This window comes from Clarias gariepinus, chromosome 21 (genome assembly GCF_024256425.1).
Source record: "Clarias gariepinus isolate MV-2021 ecotype Netherlands chromosome 21, CGAR_prim_01v2, whole genome shotgun sequence".
NCBI classification, from domain to species: Eukaryota; Metazoa; Chordata; class Actinopteri; order Siluriformes; family Clariidae; genus Clarias; species Clarias gariepinus.
In genome coordinates, this window is record NC_071120.1 from 16,433,526 (window position 1) to 16,458,785 (window position 25,260).

The following is a 25,260-nucleotide window of genomic DNA, read 5'->3' on the forward strand; positions in this document are numbered from 1 at the left end:
AAAACTGACCCATCCACTCTTCTTTGCCATGAGCAGTCTCAGGTGTCTGTAAACGTGGACGAGTGTGAGGACCCAAGGGACCGACGTGAGTCCTGGAAAGAGAAAACGGCCCACAGGAACTCGACAGGCAGCGACCAATCAGAACATCCGCTACTGAGGAAGAAGAGCATGCAGTGGGCACGAAGGCTAAGCAGGAAGAGCACAAAGCCCACGAGCCGTGCTGAACGCATCAACCAACAACGGCTCAACCTCTACAGACGCTCTGAGAGACAGGAGCTCTCTGAACTGGTCAAGAACCGCATGAAGCACCTGGGTCTTCCCACTATCGGTTACGGTGAGTCAGCAGGGACAAATCTCTCATTGCAATGTCTTATATTTACATAGAAAAGTGTATGAAACTAGATTAGAGTTTACTTTGTTATAGCAAGTAGGTGATTCATTATATTGTATGCTGTACTATTTCAGACACTAAAGAAAGCCCTGTGATGCTTCTTATGTAATATATCTATGCCATGAAAAGATTTTTTTTAAAAGTCTTTGTGCAGCGAAAGGAAATTATATTGACTTCACAATTGACTTTTTTTTACCGTTGTTATTACTTCTCCATAAATTCATCTGTTCCACCTTGTTTATCACCCTTACATGGCAAGAAAAAAATACTATAGTCAACTTTATACCTGTAAATGTAAAGGTTATTTTTTACAGCAACTAGATACAGATATATTATATAGACTGTAATATAGTATTCTGTGTAGGGTCATGGGGGCATGGAGTCAGGGTGGATGTTCGATAGGGTACGAATTCATTGCAGGGCACAAGCACAACGCCAATCAGGTTACACTGCACGTCTTTGGACCGTGGGTGGAAATCAGATTACCTGGAGGAAACCCAACAAGTACACGGAGAACATGCATACTCCACTAACGCAGACCAGCGGTTCGAACCCTCAATAAACTTTGTTATTAAAAACACTTTTTCATGGTCCAAGTTGTTGCCATAGCTCAGTACAAACCACCATTAAAACATGAGTTTGCTCTTTTAAAACCTAACCTATACCATTCTTTACACTAAATTTAATGGTTACATTATCACAAACACAACTATAGACTGATTTATTCTTTGAGACAAAACTGTGGCAGGTGGAGCTTGAGCCATTTTTAGGTTAAGTACACTGATCAGCCACAGCATTAACACCACCACCAGGTGAATTAAATAATAATAATTATCAATTATATACCTTATAGATCTCAGTCTGAGTCTCAAGTATCCATGGGGCACACTTGACAAACAATCTCGATCCATGAAGGCCCCGCCTCACAGCCCACAGCAGAGAGAGAAACCATTGGCTCAGTTGTGATCACGTGATGCTCGGCGTCAAAACAAGAAGCGCATGCGTGATACTAAGTACTCGTAAACCAAGACTTGTTCGTTTTCCAAATCAAAATGTATTAAAAATCTTTGCTCTTCTTGCGGAACGCTCGCAAAACCGCGTTACTCGCAATCCAAGGTTTCACTGTATTTTACTATAGTAATAAGAATAGTATACTGTAGTAAACTACTGTAGTGGTAAACTATAGTATTTTACTACGAGCTTTACTAAACTGTGATATTATAGTATAGTAATTTTATTACAGTATGGTTTAAAAACACTAATATTTCCTATAATATTTTATAGAAATTCCTAAGTAAAACAAATCACAGTATACTAAACAATGCATGTAGTGACTGTAAATGATTATATAGTTTGTCATTTTCTCCGTGTTCAGTGCTTTTTTTTCTGTTTATCATGTTGATGTTGTCCCTGCATCAGCTAAAGTTTCTCTTCTTTTCTTTATTTCACTTTATTTTCCCCTATGTATTCTATTCAGCTTTATGCATTTATTTCATATAATAATAATAATAGACAGTTGTTCAAATTGATGAAACTGGTCCTCCCATATATATGGAGAGTTTAATATTTATCAAAAAGTTTATATAAATACTGTATACTCCTTAACTGTCTTGTTTCTGTGTTGCTTGCTTGACCCCTGCACTCTTCTTCTCTTTCTGCTTCGCTTCTTTCCCCCTTGTTCTGTAGAGGACGTAGCTAATTTAACTGCGAGTGATGTGATGAACCGAGTAAATCTAGGATATTTGCAAGGTAACAATCGAAAAATGTCACTTTGTGTTAGTTACTCCATTTCACTAGATTAGTTCAATTTTTTTATTTTTTGTATTTATGGGTTGTATTTAGTTGTGATTTGTTATGGGGGGGAAAGGCCATAATTATTTGTACTGAGGCAGAACCACCTTGTTTCAATATGGGACCACAGAGCTTAATTGCTGTGTTTAATTATGTCTCGCTGGATAAAAACCTGATTAGTCATCAGGATGATTTTAATGTCTCAAAAAAAAAGAAACAGCTGAAGCATGCAGTTCTGTGAATCTTTACATTTAACGTTGAACTCGCTTGGAAGAACAATATTGAAAATGGTGCAATGCCTCTTGAGTGAAATTTGCTTTATAGGAAAGATCCACCCTGAATGACCCACATATGAATTTTTAAAAAATTACTGTGTGCTTGCTTTTGTGGATACACTTTATCAACACAGTCTGTTTTAACTTTGGTTAAAGGTTTCTTATGTAACCCACAAGGTCAATCACCAGGCTGCTGATAGTGGTATCAGTGGAAATTAGATCCTGTTTTATCTTAAATATCTTTATTTTATATAAAGAGGAGCAGTACTTTGAGTAATTTAAGGTGTTCAGCTACTGTAAATATCTGTACAACACACACAGAAGATTCAACTCTAATGCTTAGACCGCCATTAACATTGTTATACCAGTGGAATACAATCTCTACCATAATTCAGCACAAATTATAACCAAAAAAATACCCTTAAGATTATTTGTTATTAGGAGCTGTCAAAAAAAAGTGCAAGAAAATTACAGCACTGACCAACAAATCAGCCACAGAATCACTGAACACCTCATAATCTTTATAGATATAAATATATTTGTTGTTTTGTTGTTTCAGGGTGGAGTTTTCATTTAAGTAACAGACAGCATACAAAAGCAAACCAAATACGAAAAATGAAATAACACATTTATGTAATATTGTACAATTTAACTAAGTATTTTATAAAATGCTTAAAAAGCAAGCGTTTGTTCCTGTATGCTACTGTATTTCTGTTTTTTAAGTATCTTCTGTTTGTCACAAATAATTCACTGTATAAATGTTCTTCATGACTTGATATCAAAACCACAATTTTCCTTTTCATTGGGAAGAATTTAAGTCATGTTTCAGAATAACAAAACAAATGATCCTTTTCTAAGTCTGAAATGATTTTGGCCCTGATTTTCCTCTTAGACTAGTGATGTAGTTCTTTTTCTCCTCTGTATGGTACTGCCTGAAGAGGGTACCTACATAACAGAGGGTACACAAGGTACTTTCCTAGTTATAGGCACCTGATGATGATGATGATGTTGATAATGATGATGATAATGATGATGATATGCTGAAGGACTTTGATTCCAGGATGTTTTTGGACAGAGTGGAGTAGAAAGCATTCTGCGTGTGTTGGGAAGGTGACACCTGAGATTTTAGTTACACTTTTATAAACCCGCTGTAAGAAATTTTCGAGAAACACAACTAGGGAGTTGCAGAGTATTTTTATTTTTCTGTGTAAATTTTTTTAGTTTTTTTTTCCCCTTTCCTATTGAGTCCCACACTACCAATGTATTTTGCTTCACTCTGATTGGTTGAGCCTTGCCTTGGTGGGTGTGTCAGATGCTCCGAGCATGCCTTTATCTGTGTGTCAGTCCTGCGTGTTGGCATGGCAAGCTGGCAACGTGCCGTGAGGTGGTCTCTCGGAATGGCATTGATGCAAAGGCCAGGTGTATGGATGGCGCGATGATTGGCTGCAGGTAGCGTGTGCATGCGTGGGCGCATGGGAAGCGCTTGCAGCTGCATGGTGGTACGTAAACACAGCCTTGGCCGCACAATAACGGTCAGCCCTTTTCTCTCTTTCACCCGGCCTGGCTGTATAAGTGGCTCAAACAGGTGGGTTTGGACGAGCAGAGGCACTTTGTTCCCAAGCTTGAGTCCCCCTTCTATCTCCCCAGCATCACACTGCTCTGTCACTCACACACAGGTAAAACACACAGCGCTGGCCCTGAAACCCACTCAACCAAAGCAGAAAGAAGTATGATTCTCAGGATTAGTCCTACACTTACACTTACACACAAACACTAACCACAGTTATGATTTCCATGGAACGCCAACATACATTTTCAGTAGAAAGCTCTGTATTTAATTCAATATTAGTCTAGAAAAAAAAGTTTTACTTTTAGAAGCAAATCCAAATCACATACTATACAGCCATTACTGTGTCACATACTTTAATCTTGACTGATATGTGTAGTAGAGTTAAATGTTTGAGTTTTAAAATTATTATTAAGTGGTGCATTGATAATTTGCTTTTATATTAATTACATTTTCTTTTGTTTTCTCCCTCGCAGACGAAATGAATGATCATCAGAACACGCTGTCCTACGTGCTGATCAACCCTCCTCCAGACACAGTTCTGGAGCTCAATGATATTGTGTAAGCCTCAGAGAATGACAGGATTTTGAACATAGCATTTTCTCTATGTTAGCCTATTACTTAAGGCACATGAATTACGGAAGCTCCGAACCTGTTTGTACAGTATTTAACAGTCAAGATCATTATGGCTAAATCGCTTACGATATACAGTATGAATGGCTTTAACATCTTTAAACCATTCAGTTAGTGTGTTAGCCAAGTTAGAGGAGCAGAGAAAACAGCAAAGAATGTAACTTAGTTTATACTCTCACACCTCACTTATCTGGATTGGAAAACTTATTTTAAAATTAAATATATTAAAATTTAATATTTAAAATATTAATAATTAATAAAAAATATTAGTAAATTGTTAGATTTATAAATCATTGCACAGTCATCCAGACTCTGTTACTCTGGTACACTAGCACCACCTAGAGGTAATGGAGTAATATAACAGGACTATTCACTCAAGCATGCTTCAAATTGATGTGACTACTGTAGCAGTAAAAAAAAAAAACAGACCTCAAAGTCAAATATTTCTCCAATAAAAGTCCTCCATTTACATATCCACCTGTGTAAAAAGTACAAAAGCACTTTCTTTAAATGTACGAATTTTCTAAATCATTATTTTTGTGAGTATACTCTATTTATTGAAAAGGCTTTTATGTCACTCTAAACACACTGACCTGGTAATATAAGGTCATTAAATGAATCTGATGCTGATAAGCATTATCATGAGCAGTCAACATGCAGGTCAGTCATTTTTAAAGAAATATCCCAGATACTAGTCTCCTTCTCTTTAATGAATATACATCAATGTTTCCTGCTTGTGTAGTGTGTAATAGATGGACTGAGACACTGGATTGTTTGGCAGCTTAGCAAAGGTTATATGATTGTAGCTAGTGGAAGCTAAATTAGTAGAAATATTAATGGTGGTTGGTTGAAGTAGAATTCCACTCAACTGTTTTAGTTTTATTAAGCTGGATGCAAAACTAGTCCAAACAGATGTTATTTGCCCAAGTCAAAGCGTTAGCATTGAATATTTATTTATTAAATATTTAGCTGATACACTTTGAACACTATAAACTAGGGTGAAACAGCTAGCTAGCTAAAGAAAACTCTCAAGTGGCTAATTAGCACCAGGCTACAGTACATTGCTGTCATTGTATTCAGTTGTGGTGTAGCAACCCTTTTTGTGCTTTACAATTACATAACTAACTACTGTATCTTGTGAGGCACATGATATAATCATGATAATAAATTATTAGCAAGCTAACATTAAATCAGCCATTAAAGAACATGTCCACTAGCAAAAAAAATAAAAATAAAAATAGGCTAACCTCTATGTTTACTCAGAATTATTTGGAGAATTTTAAAGGCTGACAGAAAAAGCATATAAAAAGTTTTTTTTTTTTTTTTTTTTTTGCAATCTTTCTTCTGTTCCACAATAAAAAAAATTTTAAAACAAATTGTTTAAATGGTTGTAGAAGTGGAGAGAGTCAAGATCTTGTTTGGACATTTTCCCTGGTGCTCACTATTGTAGGCTTTTGTACTGGTTTTTGAAATAGTCAGAGATGGAAGGTAACTAAGTACATTTACTTTACTGTACTTAAGTACGTATTTCAAATATCTATACTTAATTTGAGTAGTTTTATCAGAGGACACTTTTTACTTCCACTACATCCTACAGCAAATATCTGTACTGTTTATTTCACTACATTTCTGGATGGTGTCAATGGTGGGCAAAGTACACAAATCCTGTACTGAGGTATACATTTGAGTAGAGAGCCCCTTGAGCAAGTATCACTCAAGAAATAAAGTAGAACTTTACTTAAATTCTCACTTCAAATATTACCATTGTGTTTAGGTTACGCAGCGCCAGGTAGAAATTTAGTAAAGTAAAAGTACAGATATTTGCTGTTGTTATTGTGCAGCGTAAAAGTAAAAAGTATGAAATTACTCAAATAAAGTACTGATACATGACTTGTGTACTTAAAGTGTATATTCATGTATTCGTTACCTCCCACCTCTGCATGGCTTTACGTTACATAACCACAATGGTGCATAATATTTGAAGAGGTAATATCGCTACCTGCTCACTACTATACATAATTGCAGTAATTGCCTTCCATTTTAACGAGGCTTTGCCATTCTTGTTATTTAACAGTGTAGCAGATATTGAAAATTAAAAGTGGAAAGTTGCTGACAGTAACGTCGGGACATTGGAAAGCACACAGACAGAGAGAGAGAGCAAGACTTTTTTTTACCATGACAAAAATAATTAAAGTCGTGTATTAATTCTAGCTTAATACATTATGGGTAAATACTTTTTTTTTTTCTCTTAAGTAGAAATGTAAATGGATCATTTCTACTTTTCCACAATTAAACAAGAAGGTATAGATGTTGCTAAATGTATTGGAGTAGAAAGTATATATTTTACTGCGAATGTATTGAAGTAAAAGTAAAAAGTCCCCAAAACATTTCTGTAATGGGAGTTTGAATATTAGAGGCTATACTACAGTATATACAACACTCCTGATGAATGACACATATAGACCAACACCTTTTTTGCTTCAGGTACATCATCCGGTCAGACCCGTTGGCACATGTACCCGACGAATTGCCTGCATGCCAGGCAGGTGCCAAGCTAAAGCAGGAATATGGCACAGAGACACGAGGAGAGACTCATCTCTGAAAACCAGAGTTCAGCTTGGAGCATGCATGAAGAGTGCCTCCTGTCCCTGCTACACAGCCACATCACCTGAAGCACGCTGCCCTCCAAGGCCACAGGGGTAGGGGAGGGGGGGGGGGGGTTATCTACACCATCACTGTCAACTTCCCCTGCTTTTATTTTTCGATGAAGAAGTGGAATCTGTGTGCATGTTGGATTAGAAAGGCTGCTGTGCTTTCGCAAGTTTAGACAGATTACAAGACGAGGAGATGTCTTGTCATGTTCTGGACCAAATATGCTGTTCAAGTTTTCCTCTGGACAGTGTATGAAATAGAGTGAGAGGAACAGAAACAGATAAAGACTGCCATTTAATGAGATTTTAAGAAGACATTAACAATCAGTAAATATAAGTGACATTAATGTATATACATGTAGGTACATATCCTTTGACATGCTCACTGAACCTTCAGTATTTATCATATATCATATTATTGTTTTGTCCTTGAAGCACAGGTATTTTAGATTAGATTACCCAACCAGTGAAATCAGACTTATACCATGAACCATTTGATCAATACCAAATGAATTTATCATATCAAGTATTATTTTTAGTATGAAAAGCATTTATTGATCCAATTCGGGTGCTTTCTCACCACTTTGGGAAAAAAAAGAAAAGAAGTAATTACTTTTATATCAAATATCACAAGCTCCATGCATCTTGGATACCTTGTTGGGTTTTTTTTTATTATTATTATTTTTTTTTTTATAAATACCCTGTTTAAAGTGAGAGCCTTCTGTCATTATAACAGGATAGAAAGTCACATTTTTTCTCACTAAAATTGCTCTCACAGAAGGGCTGCTCATGAGAAATTGTTTTATTAATTATTTATAATTCATCCTACTGATACAGATCATAATGGGTAAACATGCTGTTTTGTAATGCCATATTGCCTGAATGTTACCAATGATGTATTTTCCCTATTTGTATTAATGCTGAAGATTTAAAATGTTATTACATTTTTATCCATATGTTTATTTGGATACTAGATTTATTATTCAATGTAATAAAAAGAAAATCATAACTAGAACATTAGAATCTGCCAGGTATGTTGCACTAAGCTCTGCTGGTCTGAATGGAGTAGCGTAGTATAGCATGACCCTTTAACCCTAAACTACGAGGAAACCATTCAGCAGACTTAGCATATAAAAAGTTACTATTTCTTGTCTGAACGCAACAGAAGTTCATTACAAACCATGTACTGTATAAACATCTGATTTCTACATGTTGCATGTCATTTTAAAGCTACATTGGAACCGTAGAGTAGAATAGTCGCAGAATTCTTTTCAGGGTAAATTTTTGATATGTGAAGCCAGACGTGCAAACCTCGATCATTTCGGTTTGACAGCCACGTCATGAAGGGATATATTTATAATAAATACATTTATTGATTATGGATGCCTTGCCTTGCATCAGTTTATTTTCTTTTGACCCTTCACGGTTCTATCCAGTGAATACTGTAGTTTTTGTATCAACCTATACTGTAGTGCATACTGAAGATCAAATGATATCTGTCGAGCCATATTTCCCAATCCATCCATCTCAGGTGACTGAGGAAAAGCTGCTGAGCTAGCAGAAGGAAGATCGATTCAAAGATATCACTGCAGCCCTCAAAAAAAGTTAGCCATACTGAGAGAATGGTTGTGCCATAATTTTTGGCCAGTTACTGTAAGTCTGTAATCTATTTCGAAGTTGCTTTTTTTTTTGGCGTTTGGGTGAAAGGTGGAGAAAAGTACAAGCTCGATTTGTCCGCCTGTTTACACGCTCGTTTAAGTGTCTGAAATGGACTCCAGGCAGAAGGATGTCAATGCTTTTTATTCACTATATTACACAATTATCATGCTCATGACTCCCTTAAAATGGTTTAAGGAGTGGATTAACCTAAAGTAGACTATAGGTTTAGTTCCTTTTCTTTTTCTTGTCATTTCTCATGCATGTCCGCTTGGTCACCAAACTTCCTTTTGAAAGTTAGACATGCTCTGTTTTTTTTTTACCCAACCACTGACCACCTTCAACTATTTAGATTTTATGGTATGTAGAGTCATGTGAGCATTTCAATAAAGATAGAAGACAAATGGACAATGCATGTCCTTTTATTGCCAAACTTACAAGAGACCTATGTTTACATTTGCTGGCTCCTGTTTTTTTTGTGTAGAACAGTACATTGTAAAGGAGAACTGATCCATTTTGTACAATTTCTTATATGAAGTCTGTGTACTTCCAACATGTACGAATGATTCAATAAATGCTGCATGCAGCCAGAAATAATGATTTTCTTCATGTGCATTAAATTATGACGTGAGTAATAATCATTCTGGTCAGGCTAAATGAAACTTCTAATTTTGCAAACATACTGCAAGTAAGAAATAAACTGATGAGCTGTGCTATTAAAGGAAAATAATCAATAATGTGGTGGTGTTAAGTGTAATATGGGGTCAAGTGATGTTTTATATATAATTTAATTTAAAGAGTTTTTATTTATTGGAATTGATTAGACATCTATAGCAAATATTGCAATCAATGGTTTATCTTTTAATTCAGAGGATATTTTCAAAAACTTCTTATCCTTTAAATGAGCTATACTTTATGTACAAGCAATATCTTTAGGATAATCAATATACAGATTCATTCATTCATTTAATCTAAAACATACAGTGACTATACATTATGCTGTTTAATATACACCACACTCATACATCCAAGTTAGTTGCCTAGCTTGCTGCTAACATACTACAAACATATTGCATTGGGTTTCCCACTTTATCCGTTGGCCGCTTTGGGGTTAAAAAATAATGTTGGATTCAACTTTTCAACAGCAGTCATAGATCACTCACTCATCTTCTACACCACCTTATCCTGTAATCAGGATCGCGGGGACCTGGAGCCTATCCCAGGAGGCTTAGGGCACAAGGCAGGGTACACCCTGGACAACGTGCCGATCCATGGCAGGGCACACACACATATACACACTTACACACCCATTTACACACTACGGGCAACTTGGAAACGTCAATTACCCTAACCTACATATCTTTGGACTGTGGGAGGAAACCGGAGTACCTGGAGAAAATCCACCAAGCATGGGGAGAACATGCAAACTCCATACACACAGAGAGGGAATCGAGCCTGGCCGGAAATCGAGCCTGGACCCTGGAGGTGCAAGGCGACAGTGCTAACCACTAAACCACTGTGCCGCCGCAGTCATAGATGTTATAATAAAAAAAAAAACATTTAAATAAAATCATTTGTAAATAATCACAATTAGATGAACACTGATCCACAATTTGGATGAACACTGAAACGTCTTGTGTTTTTAAGTAAGTTTGTAAGTCCAGTGGTTTTGTAAATTAAACTTTATTTAGAAGAAACTTCTACCTGGATGAATGAATCTCCACAGACACAATTAGAACACAAATTTAAAACATTCATTTAAACAAAATGAATCAAGAAAATCAAACAGCACTACCATAAAGTATATTATCCACCAAGCGAGTACATCCTGAAGTGTTTTATTCTCCTCATCCCAAAGCAATTTGTCATGATAGAAAGTTTTCATTTGTTAATGAATCACACTCCGTTATTTTTCTGTTTATAGTAACATTTAATGTTTTAGATCACCTTCAAGAAATGTTCGGTGCTTTTATCTCTTAGCAGATAAAACATTCATTGCCTCACAAAAATCTTTTTTGTTACCAAGAATCCTATAAAGTCCCCTGTCCTTGTAGGGCATCAAGCATACAAGTTTCTTTAAATGATTTGTTACTGTAAAAATCAAAGTGTATTAGAACTCATTAATATAAACCTGTGATTCAAATTATGCTATTAGACTTCTATCTCCATGGTGCTGTTTTAGAAAATTAATCCACTCCTTCAGATTTAAGAATTTAACAGCACTGAGCTATAAGTCGACCTGTACTGTAGTTTGCTATTCCTCCTATTTTAACTATCCTATCTTGATCGCCAATCTTACTACTTTTGATGTCTAAACTATTGTCCTTTCCATTGCTTGCTATGGAGTTCCTCAAGCTTTAGTGACTTGTTTAGTCTTTGGCTTTTTCAAATGACTTTCCCTCGACCTGTCTCGTGTCCAGCGACCATGGTTCTCTACCACCTCATGTAGAAGATCTATGAAGGTGTACTCATTATTAACAAGCAGGTTGTCATCACTAGGAGATCCTCCAGAAGGGTGTGCATCAGAGATTGAGTGAGACTGATCCCTCTGTCTGTCTCGCAGCACTTTCCTTCCGGCTCTTTCTGCTCTTCTCGGCCGCCTTGCCGATATGGCTGATCGTTTCTGTCCATCCTTTGAAGTTTGGTTTGTCTTTTTCTTTTTGCTGCTTCTCATCTTCACCTCACTGGCAGCTTCAGAGCTCATCCTACCACATAGGGGTTTAATAGGGACTGAGTCATAATGTTCCTCACCATCTACTGGGGGATTACTTTTGATCAGTTCAGACTGTCTTTCATTTATCTCTACGTAATCACTGGTTAGACTGGACAGTTCCTGGATGCAAGATTGGTTGACAATTTGGCCAATTTCCATGGAAGGTTTCACAGACTGAATGTGTGCAAGGCCCTGTAATTGTAGTTGCTGTTCTGGAATCCCTAAACAACTGACTTGTTCGACATTTTCTGGAATAGCTGAAGAGATGCCAGAGGGAAACATGCCTATATGATACTCATACTGTGTGAAAAAAATGAGCTTAGGAGAAACATTAGGGACATGCTGGGTTTGAGCCCACTGCTTTTTCCACTGAGCTGCAGTAGGAGGCCAGGATAATGTGCGCCTGATGGGTCTTAAATTCAACAGTCTGGTGGAAGCCTTAGTGCAAATCTGCTCTGGATTTGGCCTTTGCTTTTCTGGATCGGCTCCAATAGTGAGGTAAGGCATGTTCTCAACATCTCCCAATGGCTGGAAGTCATCATCATGCTCCTGGGGTTGAGATCTTGCCAAACTAAGGTTTGAATTATATTCCTCCTCATCATCATCATCAGAATCATATTCTTCCTCACTGGGCACAGAGTCTTTAGTATCCAGAAATCCAAGATCTTGTACATTTCCCTTTAAAATATATTCATCCTCTTCCCTACCCTCAAAAGCCTGCTCAAACTTGACTTCTGTTTTCAATGCAGTGATAAACTCATCATTTTGTCTCTCAACGTGTCTCCATTTCTTCTTCATTTCAGATTTTCCCACTTGTTCCTCTTCTTCACTTCCAGACTCACATTCTATTTCCTTTGATTCAGTCTTTTTCCCATCTATCCCCTCAAGCTTATGTTCTGTCCATCCACCATGTATTTCTTGATCCTTCACCATCCACACACATGAATCTTTTACTCCAGGGTCTGGACATTTCCCAAAGCCATCAGACCTAGACAGTACAGGCCCTGCTGATTTGGCTCGGCCAGTCATTTCTTTTGTTTGGTGTAGTCCTGTGCTGTAAATCTGGTAAATTTGTGACTCCAGTGCTGTCTGGTCCAGCTTTAATAAAAGTCTGTTATTTGATTGTTTCTTTTTCTGATTACAAGGAATGGATTCAACCTTATTAGAAATTTCTGGCATTGCCCTGCCGCCTGGACAGGCTCGTCTTGCTCTTTCTTGTTCTTCTGGTAAAGGTTGGACGGTCACTCGATGCTTTTGCCCTTGTTTTCTGTGGTACAAAACTGACAAAACACAAATAACAAATACCAGGGCACAAAGTACCACTGGCAAAAGATATGTATTAGATTTTCTGGTATTTTTTTGTATAATCTAGGTCTTTAGAAAATGATTATAAGATAAATGGTTCATAGATAAGGGTTCGGTTATGGTAGTAATAAGACACTAGCAGAAAGGAGGGGAAAAAACATTTCTTCTGCAGCTTCATTATTGAAACATGGCAACGTTCAGTCAAATGAGAAAATCTAGTTTAGAACATCTTTGAGAAATGAATGTGACTTTGGAGGGAACTAAATGTTGTGACTTTACATAACCCTATTAGAAATGATGCCCTAGTGAATGTATGCTGTAATCAAATCAAAAGGTGGTCCAATGAAATATTAAAGTGTGTGTGTGTGTGTGTATGTATGTGTGCATATATATATATATATATATATATATATTTTTTTTTTTTTTTTTATACCTACCCACTAAGCTGATAATAGTAGACAGATTAGTACTTTCTGGTGTATCTGGTTGGCTGATTACGGTTGTAATAGCAGTTACAGGGTTCTCACATTTGGACACATTCCACACATGTCTTCCTTGCTGATGAGTCGGAGTCTCGCAGAGCACTTCCATCTCATTCTGCAGCCGGGATTCCTTTTGTAGCTCTGTAAACAATTCACACACAAATTTAAACTGCAAGAACAGTGCTGAGACATGGAGAACTATAGATTATAGTGAGATGCATGGTATACTCTTGTGATGTTGTATTACACATTTATAGTTAATAAATAATGTACTGTATAGTTATAGTTATAAAGAAGAATTAATATGTTATTTAAATTCAAATTAAAAATAGAATTATACAAATATAGCCTATATAATGATATATATTTATATCCTTAATTAATGAGCCAGTCAGAGGTGTCAGTGGTAAGAAAAACCTGGATCAAAATCAATACTCCTAATTGTACACTATAAAGGCAAACAGTGTGAGCAATGAGGATTGCCCTGTCTGAGGATGAGCAAAGGACGGTTTGGAATCTATTCATATATATGTGTGGGACCATCACAACAGCTTTAGAAAAAAATATTACTTGAAAAAGTATAAAATTTTTAAATAAAGTTCTCATTATGTATCAACTTAACAATGTATCCAACACTGGGCTTCATTTACAAAAGTGAATACAAATTAATATATTTCTTTATAATATACAGTATATAATGGAAGAGCATTTACATTAGAAATACATTGGGTATTTATAAAAATGTAGTCAAGAGTTTGTTTATGAGAAGCACCTCAGGAAAAACATTAAAATCCTAGTTTTAGAATATTTAAATGAGTATTCTGAAAGAGGAAGTCCTTTATGTTTAAAATCATTCCAGAAACATGGTTTTGTAGCGAAAAAAAAAAAAAATTCTATCACAACTGGAGTTAACCAGCTTGAATAGTGTTAATTGACGTGCTTTAAAAAAATGGTTAGAATTACAATGTTCCGAATTCTGTTAAAGGATACAGGAGGTAAGGTTTTTATAAAAAAAAAAAATTCTAAAATTGGAAGTATAATACATTTTACTTACTGCATTCTATTGACCATAGCGCACTATATACCATATAGTATTAACTTAACTTACCTTACTTAAGTAGTAACACTAACCCATGTGAGTTAATACCTGAATGATAGGATGGGTTACAAAGGTTCACCTTCTATGCAAGCACCTGTGCTAATTAACACCGTTGACACCTAGGGCTGTCAATAACAACACGTTAATGAAATTTTAAGGTGTTTTTTTTTTTAAATGCAAATTACTCATATGGCCAAGTTTGACCCTAATGGCTTATCCAGCTGTGTGTAATAATGGCACGTTTAACACGGATAATAAGATGACTGAAGGAACATCACCAGGTGTGCTGAACTGCAAGTCTCTTTATAAAAAGCTTTGGATAAAACTTGCTTGAGCTATCGAGCTCAGGTGAACTATGTTTACAAGAAAGTAACTTTTTGCGAAAGCATGCAATAGCCACTTGTGATAGCCAAATTAAAAAGAAGATAACGGACGTGGTCATCACTATAGAATCAGACAGGGCTCACAATGAGTGCTGCTGCAAGGAGTTTACCATTTGAGAGATTTTAACTCAACATTTGTCCCATTTTTTCGCATCCAATGTCCCATTAAAAAAAAAATTATTTAAAATAATAATAATGTACAACGGATTTTTCCCATTCACATATGTCCTTTTAGGGGCTCTGTACAATAACACTCACTCAATATATCGCTTTATCCTGTATTCAGGGTCACGGGGCCCTGGAGCCTATCCCAGGAGACTCATGGCACGAGGCAGTGTACACCCTGGACAGGATGCCAATTCATCGCACGGCACAGACACATAATTTTGGGAACGCCAATTAGTCTAACCTGCATATCTTTGGACTGTGGGAGGAAACCCACCAAGCATGGAGAGAACATGCAAACTCAGAGACGGAAATCAAGCCTGGTCAGAAATCAAATCCAGACCATGGAGGTACAAGGCGACAGTGCTAACCACTACACTATCGTGCCACCTCAATACAATACCATTATCTAATAATAAATAAATTAGTCAGCACTCAGGGCGCCCCCTACTGGCCTGGGGCCTAAATCAGTTAGACTGCCTCGCCTGCTGATTGTGCAACACCGCTTCTGACCTGGGCACGTAAAATGGTGTAAACTAGGGCTGCTAGATTATGGTAAAAATCCTAGGCATGAGTATTTGGGGCAAAATTGAGATTTAGAAACTTTGAATATGAAACTTTAAATATTATTATAGTCGACTTTAAAACTAAATTAAAAAATGTTACAGAATGAGATGGCCTGACAGAGAGTAAGTTTGGGCTTTTAGTAGTTTGAGCCTTTTAGTAGCGCCACTAAAAAGTAAATGGACATGCTGCATAAAACAAGCTGAGCACAGAAGGCGACACAATAATTATTAATCCTTAATTATTGTATTTTCATTTTTGATGGAAGTCCAAATTGCAAATGAAATGAAAAATTATTTAATTGAAGAGCTCTAATATAACAGTAAGACTTATTCATATTCCATGTTCTATCTGTAGATATACCGTTCATTAACACTCACCTCTTAAATAAAGAGAGAACTCGTACACACTGCAGGAGCAGTCCCAGGGGTTTCCATGCAAAAAGATTTTACTGTTGTTTAATGGAATGAGGGCATCCACACTCAAACGTCTCAGCTTGTTGTGAGACAGGTCCAGATGTCTCAAGTGTCCCAGGGAGCGAAAGCTATCTGATGCAAGGGTGTGAATTTGGTTATGGGAAACGTTCAGGTTCAAGAGTCCCACAAGGCCAGTGAAGGAATCTTCATTCAAAACTGTAATGCTGTTATTGGACAGGATGAGGTCCTCTAGTACCTCTTTATGGATAAACCAGTCTGAGGTAATTTGCGAGAGATCATTACTGTGTAAATTGAGAACTTTGAGACTATGAAACTGGGCGAATGCCCCTGGTGCTATAGATCTAACTTCAGTTAGTGCCAAAGTGAGTCTCGTGACTGAGGATAGAGAAGGATTGTTAAAAACGCTCATGTTGATATCACCCATACCCATCTTAAAAAACACCAGGGAGGACAGGTCAGGAGGATAGCCTAGGATGAGACACATTAACAGGTAGAAATAGGTTTTAAGGCAAGAATTGGATTGTCTTGCCAAACTAACCAACCTTTGTCTAATTAAACAGATTATTTTTAAATAAACTTGTTTTTGTTGTAAAATATCCGGAGTGTACAAAAGACACTTACTTGTTGGGATTGCGGTGCAAACATAGTCCGTTACCTGCACACAGCTCTCAGAAGATACAAAGGCCAAACTTTGGAAAATTCCCCATACCAGGAAAAAAGCTATTCAGACAATAATATTAATAATTATAAATAAACAACCATCTTTGTTTGCTTGGTCTATTTTCACTATCACTATAGGACATGGCTCTATACCTACCTTTCATGTTGCAAAACTTTATATTCCTCACTCTCCAAATGATCAAATACCAGCAATCATGAAACCCCCTCTGATGTTAAACTACCTGTTGCTATGCTACATCTGTGTCTTCAGTGGATCGTCAAGGATACAGAAGACACCTCCAAGGCATAAGTCAAGGTGTTCCAGTCAGGTAACGCTCCTACGCACCGTGTCTGACCCACAGAAACTTAATAAAAAATTAAATAAATCAATTAAAAAGCCTTAAATGCTCATGAATGGATGTTTATAAAATTATGAAAAACTAAACAATGATGAACCAAAAATGACAAAAATGAGTTTATTGAAAATTTATTCAATTCTCAGTGCCTATATGATTAAAATAAATAATGGTAAGGTGGAGAGAGTAAAATGATCAAAAGTACAGTGTTTTAAAAGAATGGTGAGCAAAATCAGTACAAATTTTTAGGATATATATATATATATATAACCAGACAAAATATACAAAACCGTAATTTAAAAGTAAACAAATGCAGCAACCTATTCGAACCAAAGTCTGAAGTATACCTTCTGGAAAGCAGTAGTATTATGAACTTTCACTGGGCCATTATTTTTGCTCATCTGAATTAAATATTAGTGTCTTTTTTTAAAAGATTTTTAGTGTATTAAGTAATAAGCAAATATTTAATGTCAATTCTTCTGAGCACGAAGCTTGTGTGCCCTTCTCTAAAAGTCACCTTCCCTTAGAAGTAAAGTGCATGTGCAACACTATTTTGATCTTGACCCCCCCCCCCAAATTTAAAGCAAGTGTTTTAAATGTTTAAACAAGGATTCGGCAGTGTTGACACCTTTTTTCCCTTCCTGTCTCCAAGGAATGTTTTAAACATGGGTAAATAATTAGACAGCAACTGCAAAGGAAGTAACTGATTATGAATATATTAAATACTGTCATTCAAACTACAGCGACACTCTTCATAATAGAGCATGCTGCTCTTTTGCATTGAGAAACAAAGCTTCAGAGACGACATCACTCGTGATTACATTGCATGAAAAAAAGCACTAAAACATGACCATGAGTGCACCATTTTAAAGGACGCAGTTGTCCAGTGGAGAAATCACTACCTGTAGCGTTAGAGTAGCAAAACAAAAGAGCTGAGACATGTACCAAAGCCTATTTCATTCGCTATTTAAAAAGGTCCTTCGTAGTTCTATACAGCAGTGCTACAGCTGATTTGCTTTTTAAGCGCTGAATAAATAGACAAATAGTACCACGGTGCGTGAAGGCCATGGACATGTATGACTGGGATTGTCATACAGTGTCATACAGAAGACAGTTCAAAGCAGCATGGTTTAAAAAAAAAAGAAAAAAAAATAAGAAAGAAATGTCAGTTAACTCTGTAAATACTTTACTACATGAGTTTGGGTTATGATCTTCATAAGCAGCAGACCTTATTTCAATGTAGCTCTCTTACAGAAAAGAGACAAAACATCTGCTGATCAGAAAGGACCGCTCAGCTCTGCATGAGCTCGCCAAACTGAAAATGCATTTCAAGTAACAAGAACTCAATCAATAAAAATGCCACAGGCTTCAGGAACAAAAAAAAAAAAAATCTCCACCATGAACCGATCAAACAAGGAGCATGTCGACTGTCCAGACATTCATTCATACACAGCCACTCTTGATGCATCACGAAACAAGAAGAGAAGGTCGTTGTGGACATCTTTGTGGTCTTTCCAAACGTAAATCACGTACAAGAGCGTCCCTTGATTACAGTACTCAGAAGCTTCATTTTGCACTCTTTTTTGGCACAGCAGGCCTCTTGGCCTGCCACAGGTGATTATGAATGGTCAGGGCGTCCACGCTGACTGACATTGTCTTGGCAGGTATGACAGTAAACTGCTTGCGGTCCGAGCTGTACTTGTAGAGCTTATCGATCATCTTCTTGGTGATGCTTTTAGGCCCTGTGCCGGTCAGCTTGTGGATCTCCTCTGTGTCAGGATAGTACGAGTAGAGTGCACGGAACTGGCAGCCACCATCACGGAAGAGAATCATTAAGTGGTTAGACTCGCACTTCTCGATTTCCTGCAGGTACACAAATAAATAAATAATAATTTTTATTTTGTACATTTTACGTCTACTTTAGCAAAACAGTTCCATGTTGACACGTGTGAAGTTTTTAAATCTATAAAGTTATATGATTAATTTGTCTTAATTGAAAACAAACCTCAAGAATTGAGTTCTTCTGTGGTTCATTTACTTTTCCGGCCAAGCAGCAATGAGAAATGGCGTTGTGGATTATCGGCTTATTAGACTTTGCACTTGGCTCCTTGAAAAGTTTAGGACCTGTGGAGATTTAAAATTGAAGGGGGAAAATTGGAATCAAACAAGAAAAGCTGTTTTTACAATTATATTATTTTTGAAATGCAAATTAGATCTTCCATGGATAACAGGTTATATTTTCAATAAAGCTTTTTTACTGCTACTAAAAAATTTACTAAATTCATTACATTATTAAAAAATGTCACAACGGACATCGTCTGACGATTTATAACGCGTGGGCTCCTTTAACCAGTGCATTTGTTATTTTTTGTAATTAAAATAAAAGAACAAGTCTTGTGTACCTAAATGCAAGATATAAAAACAAATTCAGGGCACAAAGATTCACCCATAGCATTAAACCAAACAACCAAGCACTTAAAAATAGGAATAAAACATCAGCGTTCAAATTCAAATTGTACTCATGCAGAGGTCTCAGACCTTTGCATTGTATTATAGAGAAAGTTTTAATTATTTTAGTGACTTTGTCTTTAATTCTCATTCATCAAAATGAACAAATCTTTTTTTTTATTTAGTTAATTTTGTTAATTTGATCAGAAAAAATAAAATGTTAAATTTTCAATAAACAGACCCCCAATACGCCTACTTACACAAATTTTAGCTTTAGTTCCAGTAATTAAAATATGACAATGCAGCTAGGAACAGAATGAGCAGATCACCTCTAATATCTTTTAGTCCAAGGTTTTCTTTCTTTTCAATCTATTGCACTGTAGAGTGTCTATGGGAGTCATGTGAAAAAAGAACAAATGACTAAGACTAGAAGACTTATGTGATGAATCTCTTATTTCGGTTACCTTTACATAACCTAAGGAGGTTTTGCAATGCTTTGCGTTTGCGCTTCCAGTATAAAATTCTCAGAGACTACTCGTTCTTCTGAGTCACGTTAAAGACTCTTTCAAAAAGAATGAATCGTTCATGAACGACTTATCACTAATATAAACACCATAATGTGGATCAAAGCTCATCGAGCTTCTTCTAAAAAATAAAATTTAAATAGCTTACCAGTATATTCTGCCATGGATGTTGATGTAATGGAAGACGCAGTAGACCCGTTGTCCCAGTCACGCTCTGTTGTCCGACTGAGCATTGAAAACGACTCCACAGAGTCCCCCCTGTTCATGGAAACAACAAGTCAATAAGACCAATAGTCCATAACAATGAGAGGTCACAGACTGGATCACTTTAAATTAGAATCAATTTTGAAACATGATTAAAAGCATGCATCGACGTGCACTCGACATACCGCTGAGATCCTGCACCTCCCGAGTTCACACTGTCTGCTTCAGTAGTGGCAACAGAGGCCAGTGAGAGGTTAGAGCCAGACTGGGCACTGATCAGGTTCTCATCTGGGGGGAAAAGTTTTAAATAAAGATAAAATAAAAATATTGATACAAATATTAAAATGAAAACATAGTCCCCTCAGAAACTCAAATTAAAGTGTCTTTATAAGAGTCATTTAAAATTTAATTTAACTTTCGAAAGTGAAAAGCTGCTACTTTTGTAGCATACTTTTGTTTATAAAATTGGCCTTATTAAAAGGAGAAGCCGAAATTATATATTTTAGCGAATAATGTAATATGTTGTATTATTAAAACGTTTGATGGGACCCCAGACACCCAACAGCTGTATAACTCTAGTTTGACAATACCAATCGGCCAAAACACAAGATTGGTGCTGACCTTTTTTTTTTTATCTATTTACTTTTTTTTTTTTTTTTTTTTTTTTAAACATGTGTGCCAAAGAAGCTACTTCCAAGGTTTACAGTGTGGAAATTACCAATTTTGCTTCCCTAAAAATTTCAAGTTTCTTATTTTATGTCCCCCAAAAATGGCCATTTTTCAGCATTATACCATCTCGCTTCAAACAATAATAATTTAAAATGCAAATTATTCACATATTTTTTTATAAGTATTGCTACTAAAATTAGTGTAAAGCTAAAAATTTGTAGGGTCTGTAACCATGTCAAATTCATGTTGCAATATCTTAATTTTGCATTTCAGGTTTATGTCTTTTAATTTCTAAATCCAAATTGGCCAAGATTAACCTGAATGACAAAGTTTTCTGATAGATAAAAAAAAAAAAAAAAAAAACTACAAAAAAAACTATTTAGCAAACGGGTTTCTTATTATTTGATAAAAATATAAATGTGTATGCATATTTATAAAAACGAAGCATGGCTCGGAATATAAGCAGCTTTAAGTATTATCAAAAATGTCTTACATGATACTATCTAAAAAAATAACTTTTTTACCTAAGTGAGACACTAGTTAGCACTAATACCATGTTTTTCGCCGAGGGTACAATTAACTTATGTTGCCCATAGATGTTCTCTTATGAATATACAAAAATTGCTAATGTTCTCATGAACTGAAGTACACGTCACTTAAAATGTACCTAGGTTTTATTCGCATGCACCACGGGGCGCTATCACCCTCTGTTACGTACTCTCTTTGGGTTTATTTTTGTTTTGTGAATGACTGCATGTGACAGGGTAGAAAAAATATGTTTTTTTCTTTTCCATTTTCCAGTAAATGTACAGTTATGTCTAAGAAATCACCTGAAACTATTACCTTGTCAGTCACTAGTATAAGCTCAGTATTACTGTACAAGCGTTCTAGTAAAGGCTTTTCTCTTTACTCAAATGTAGCAATATGAAGGGGGGGGAACCTACTGGCTGGAGTGCACTTTGGAAGTGTGTCTGTGGAAAGCTCTTCCTTCAGCACAGATTTTGGTCTTTGCTTCTTGGGCTTGGGTTTGGGTTTAGGCTTAGGTTGAGGTTGTTCCTGCTCTTCAGTCAACTCCTGCTGTTTCCTTTTCAGGTACTCTTGTTTTATTAATTCTCGCCTGGCTTTCTCTTCCTCTTTTCTTATCCGCTCCTCTTCAGCTTTCCGCCTAAAGGCAAAAATATTTGTAACAGTCAGACTCGAAGATTTTATTTATTTTTATTATTTATTCCTATTTATTAATAGGAAATCTGTACTAAGTGCTTTATTTTTATTCTACTACATGGACTTTCAGTACTCTAGCTCTCTCGGGTACTACAATATACACCGATCAGCCAGAACATTACAACACAAATCATTACGCCCAGTATTATTTAGGGTCCATTTGTACCACCTAGGGGATTTGTGCGCTATTGGCTTTTCTGTTGGGTCAGACCTGACAGGCTGGGGCTTTTGGTGGGCATTAGGTGACCATGACCCTGTCACCAGGTTACTGGTATATAATAACTGATAATCAGTGTTAATTTTATGACTGTATATTATACAAATAAAATTGAATTGAATATTACTGTTAATACAGTAATATGCAATGTAATTTGTAAACAAAAGAAAGTGGCAAATCTCATTATTATATTTACTTGTACTTGTTAATAACCTTATTAAAATGTTCATATATAAAATTTTCTAAGACAAAATGGAGTGGAGTAGTACCTGGCTTCGTCCCTTTTAAGCTCACTTTCCACCTCTAGCTGTTGCTTGCGCAGCCGAGCCTCCTCCGCCTTTTTCTGTTGTTTCAGGAGAAATGCTGCACGCTTTTTGGCCATTTCATCCTCTGCCTTCTGCTCATCCTAAAAAAAAAAAAAAATAAACAAAAGCAACATGTGAGTCAGATGCAGTCTGTATTACTGCACACATCTGAAGTGAAAGAAACCAATACCTTAAAGAAAAAGCCCATGCCAGCTTTCTTTTCTCCATCCACTGCATCATCAGTAGATACTTCCAATACGTTTGAGCTGCATTCATCTGACTGGGCTCCGTCTGTTAAGTCCACCTCTATGAGATTGGCCTTGTTCTTTGAGCTGTCCTCAAACCCAGGACCAATATCAAAGGAATCCTCAGGTTTTTGTAAGGAACTAGGGACATCCTCATCAAAAGTTACACCCAGCGTAACAGAACTTGGTTCCCTTGAGACTGTACGCAAGTTGGCTTCGTCATCGAGACGGAATGTGGTGTTCGTTAGCGTGGCCTCAGCGTGGGTGATTTTCTCAGGCTCGGCTTTGGGGGTCCTGCCCCCTGGACTTAGTCGAGAAGTGGGACTATCAGTGGGAGTGGGCGTAGATATTTTCTGCCCTCTGTTGATGTCCTTGGAAAGCTTCAGCTCAGCAGGTTTGGAGCGGGACCGGGAGGAGGTCAGCTTGGGAGGCTTTCGAACTACAGGGCTGCCACTCGGCTCCACAAAATGAATAGCTGCTCGAACCTTTGGCTCTGGTACATTTCCTCGGTCATCGGGTGGGGCAGCACCTGGAGGAGACTGAATGTTTTGCTTTATAAGTAGGTCCTGCTGTAGAGACAACTGCATCATCTTCTGCTGAATGCTGCTGATGGCCTCGTTAAGTATTTCTATGGAGCGGTTACACTCATTTAGGTCTATTTCCTCATCTATTGGCCCATCCAAGGTACTAGGTGGTATAGCAGCTGCACTCCCCCACTCAAGAGTCGCCTTCTCTGGCTCCTCAGTGCCTTTTTCCCGATCTCTCACTGCATCAAGACAGGAGTCATCTTTGGATGACTGCTCTTTTTCTACATTAAGCTTTTGGCCATTTTTCAAGTGGTCTAATTTGAAGGGCTGAGGGAGTGTGTCGCTCTTGCCTTTTTTTACTACGTGCAAAAAAGCAGCTTTTCCGAGCTTGAGCCTTCGCCGAGCACACAAGAGCTCCATCTTTTTTTTCTGGGTCTCAATGGCACGGCGCTTCTCTTCAAGCTCCATGTGCAACTGTACAAGTTCAGAAGACATCAGGTTGCTGTTGTCCTTGCCCTGCTGTGAAGGACTCTGGTCCCTCTTCATCCTCCATGTGGTGAGGGGAAAAGGCAAAATCTCGGAACCATCTGGCGTTGTTCTTTGAGAGCTGCTGGCGCTTGAGCGAATGTCTTGATTGCTGCCACACTTCTGCATCTTTCGCTCTGCGAAGCTGGTCATTCTCACACTGCCACTGGCCACACTACTGACCTGTGACTGAACACTAAGAGCAGGGCTGGAACACCTACTTCCTTCATCCTTGTCCTCATGCTCCTTTACACTCATGTCCTCCTGAAGCTTTGCAGATTCCCGATCTTCTTCATAAAATTGTCTCTTGGGTGGATGAAGTTCCTTGGTTAGTTCTGCATCCTGATCTTCAATCGTCTCCACAGTCTCCGTGTTCTCATCAGGCAGTACACCCCAAGCTTGAACTGGCCTTTTGTCCTCAGTTACTGATGAATGCAGATAGAACCCAGGGGACTGATCAGCAGAGGACTCGCCACTGGTTGTAACTGTGGCTCTAAATGCATGAGTCTGTCCAGCAGATGGAGGCATAGATTCACTGGATCTGGGTTCAGAGCCCATGTCAAGATCAGAGATGGAACTGAAGGTATTAAATGTCCGATTTAGGTTGTTTGGAGGTCTTCGTTTAACCGAGGAGCTGGGAGCCTCTCCAGCACCATTCCTCCTTGTTGACCCACGCTGTCGCCCCTCTCCAGACTCCTCCTCCTTGTTTAAGCATATAGACTTTTCTTTTGCTGGTTTAAGAACAGCAGGCATTAGTGGTTCCAGGTAGAAACTGGCTGTTCTGGAATCTGCAGAAGATTCCTCCTGTCTGCCCCATGAACTTGTTTTAGCATTAGTGGTAGCACCCCGAAGTTCCACCTCCCCAGAGTTTGATAAAGTAACCTCATTTTTAGACGACTCCTCTCGAATAACGGTCATCATATCATCTTCATCCACGTTAACATTTCCAAGAAGGCCATGACCATTGACTCGTCGAAGACCACCCTGGCTTGGATGACCCTGGTGTTTCGGCGTGACAGTAGAGGCCAGACTATCCTCACTGATGGAGCATGTGAGGCTAGCACTGTCGCCCGAAGCCAAGTCTGCATCGCTGTCCGTGGCACAGTGCAGAACATAGCGATTCAGCTGGGACAGTGGCCTGGTTAGGATTATAAGCAAAACAGATCATATTTTAATTATGTAAAAAAAAAAAAATAATAATAATAATAATAATAATAATAATAATATATATATATTAAAATTGATGT

The 25,260-nt window shown here is 37.4% G+C and overlaps 2 protein-coding genes across 9 annotated transcripts in view; one reads left to right on the plus strand and one right to left on the minus strand.

Annotated features, from left to right (window-relative positions):
* kcnt1b (potassium sodium-activated channel subfamily T member 1b) overlaps positions 1-9,561 on the plus strand; it is a 108,497-nt gene extending 98,936 nt beyond the window's left edge. For 3 of the 6 annotated variants that reach the window (XM_053480839.1, XM_053480842.1, XM_053480843.1), the window contains 6 exons: positions 37-334; positions 2,078-2,140; positions 3,396-3,425; positions 4,031-4,042; positions 4,501-4,585; positions 7,142-9,561. In XM_053480839.1, the coding sequence (XP_053336814.1) occupies positions 37-334; positions 2,078-2,140; positions 3,396-3,425; positions 4,031-4,042; positions 4,501-4,585; positions 7,142-7,259 (606 nt within the window). In that variant the 3' untranslated portion in view covers positions 7,260-9,561. The remainder of the gene's footprint in view (positions 1-36; positions 335-2,077; positions 2,141-3,395; positions 3,426-4,030; positions 4,043-4,500; positions 4,586-7,141) is intronic. The other 3 variants (XM_053480844.1, XM_053480845.1, XM_053480841.1) reach the window with 2 other exon arrangements.
* A 7,673-nt stretch (positions 9,562-17,234) lies between these two features.
* Positions 17,235-25,260, minus strand: part of camsap1b (calmodulin regulated spectrin-associated protein 1b) — a 32,947-nt gene continuing 24,921 nt past the window's right edge. For all 3 annotated transcript variants that reach the window (XM_053480684.1, XM_053480685.1, XM_053480686.1), the window contains 7 exons: positions 22,907-25,151; positions 22,681-22,817; positions 21,918-22,138; positions 20,490-20,592; positions 20,249-20,358; positions 19,134-19,252; positions 17,235-18,991 (listed from right to left, as the gene is read on the minus strand). In XM_053480684.1, coding sequence (XP_053336659.1) covers positions 18,695-18,991; positions 19,134-19,252; positions 20,249-20,358; positions 20,490-20,592; positions 21,918-22,138; positions 22,681-22,817; positions 22,907-25,151 — 3,232 coding nt within the window. In that variant the 3' untranslated portion in view covers positions 17,235-18,694. The remainder of the gene's footprint in view (positions 18,992-19,133; positions 19,253-20,248; positions 20,359-20,489; positions 20,593-21,917; positions 22,139-22,680; positions 22,818-22,906; positions 25,152-25,260) is intronic.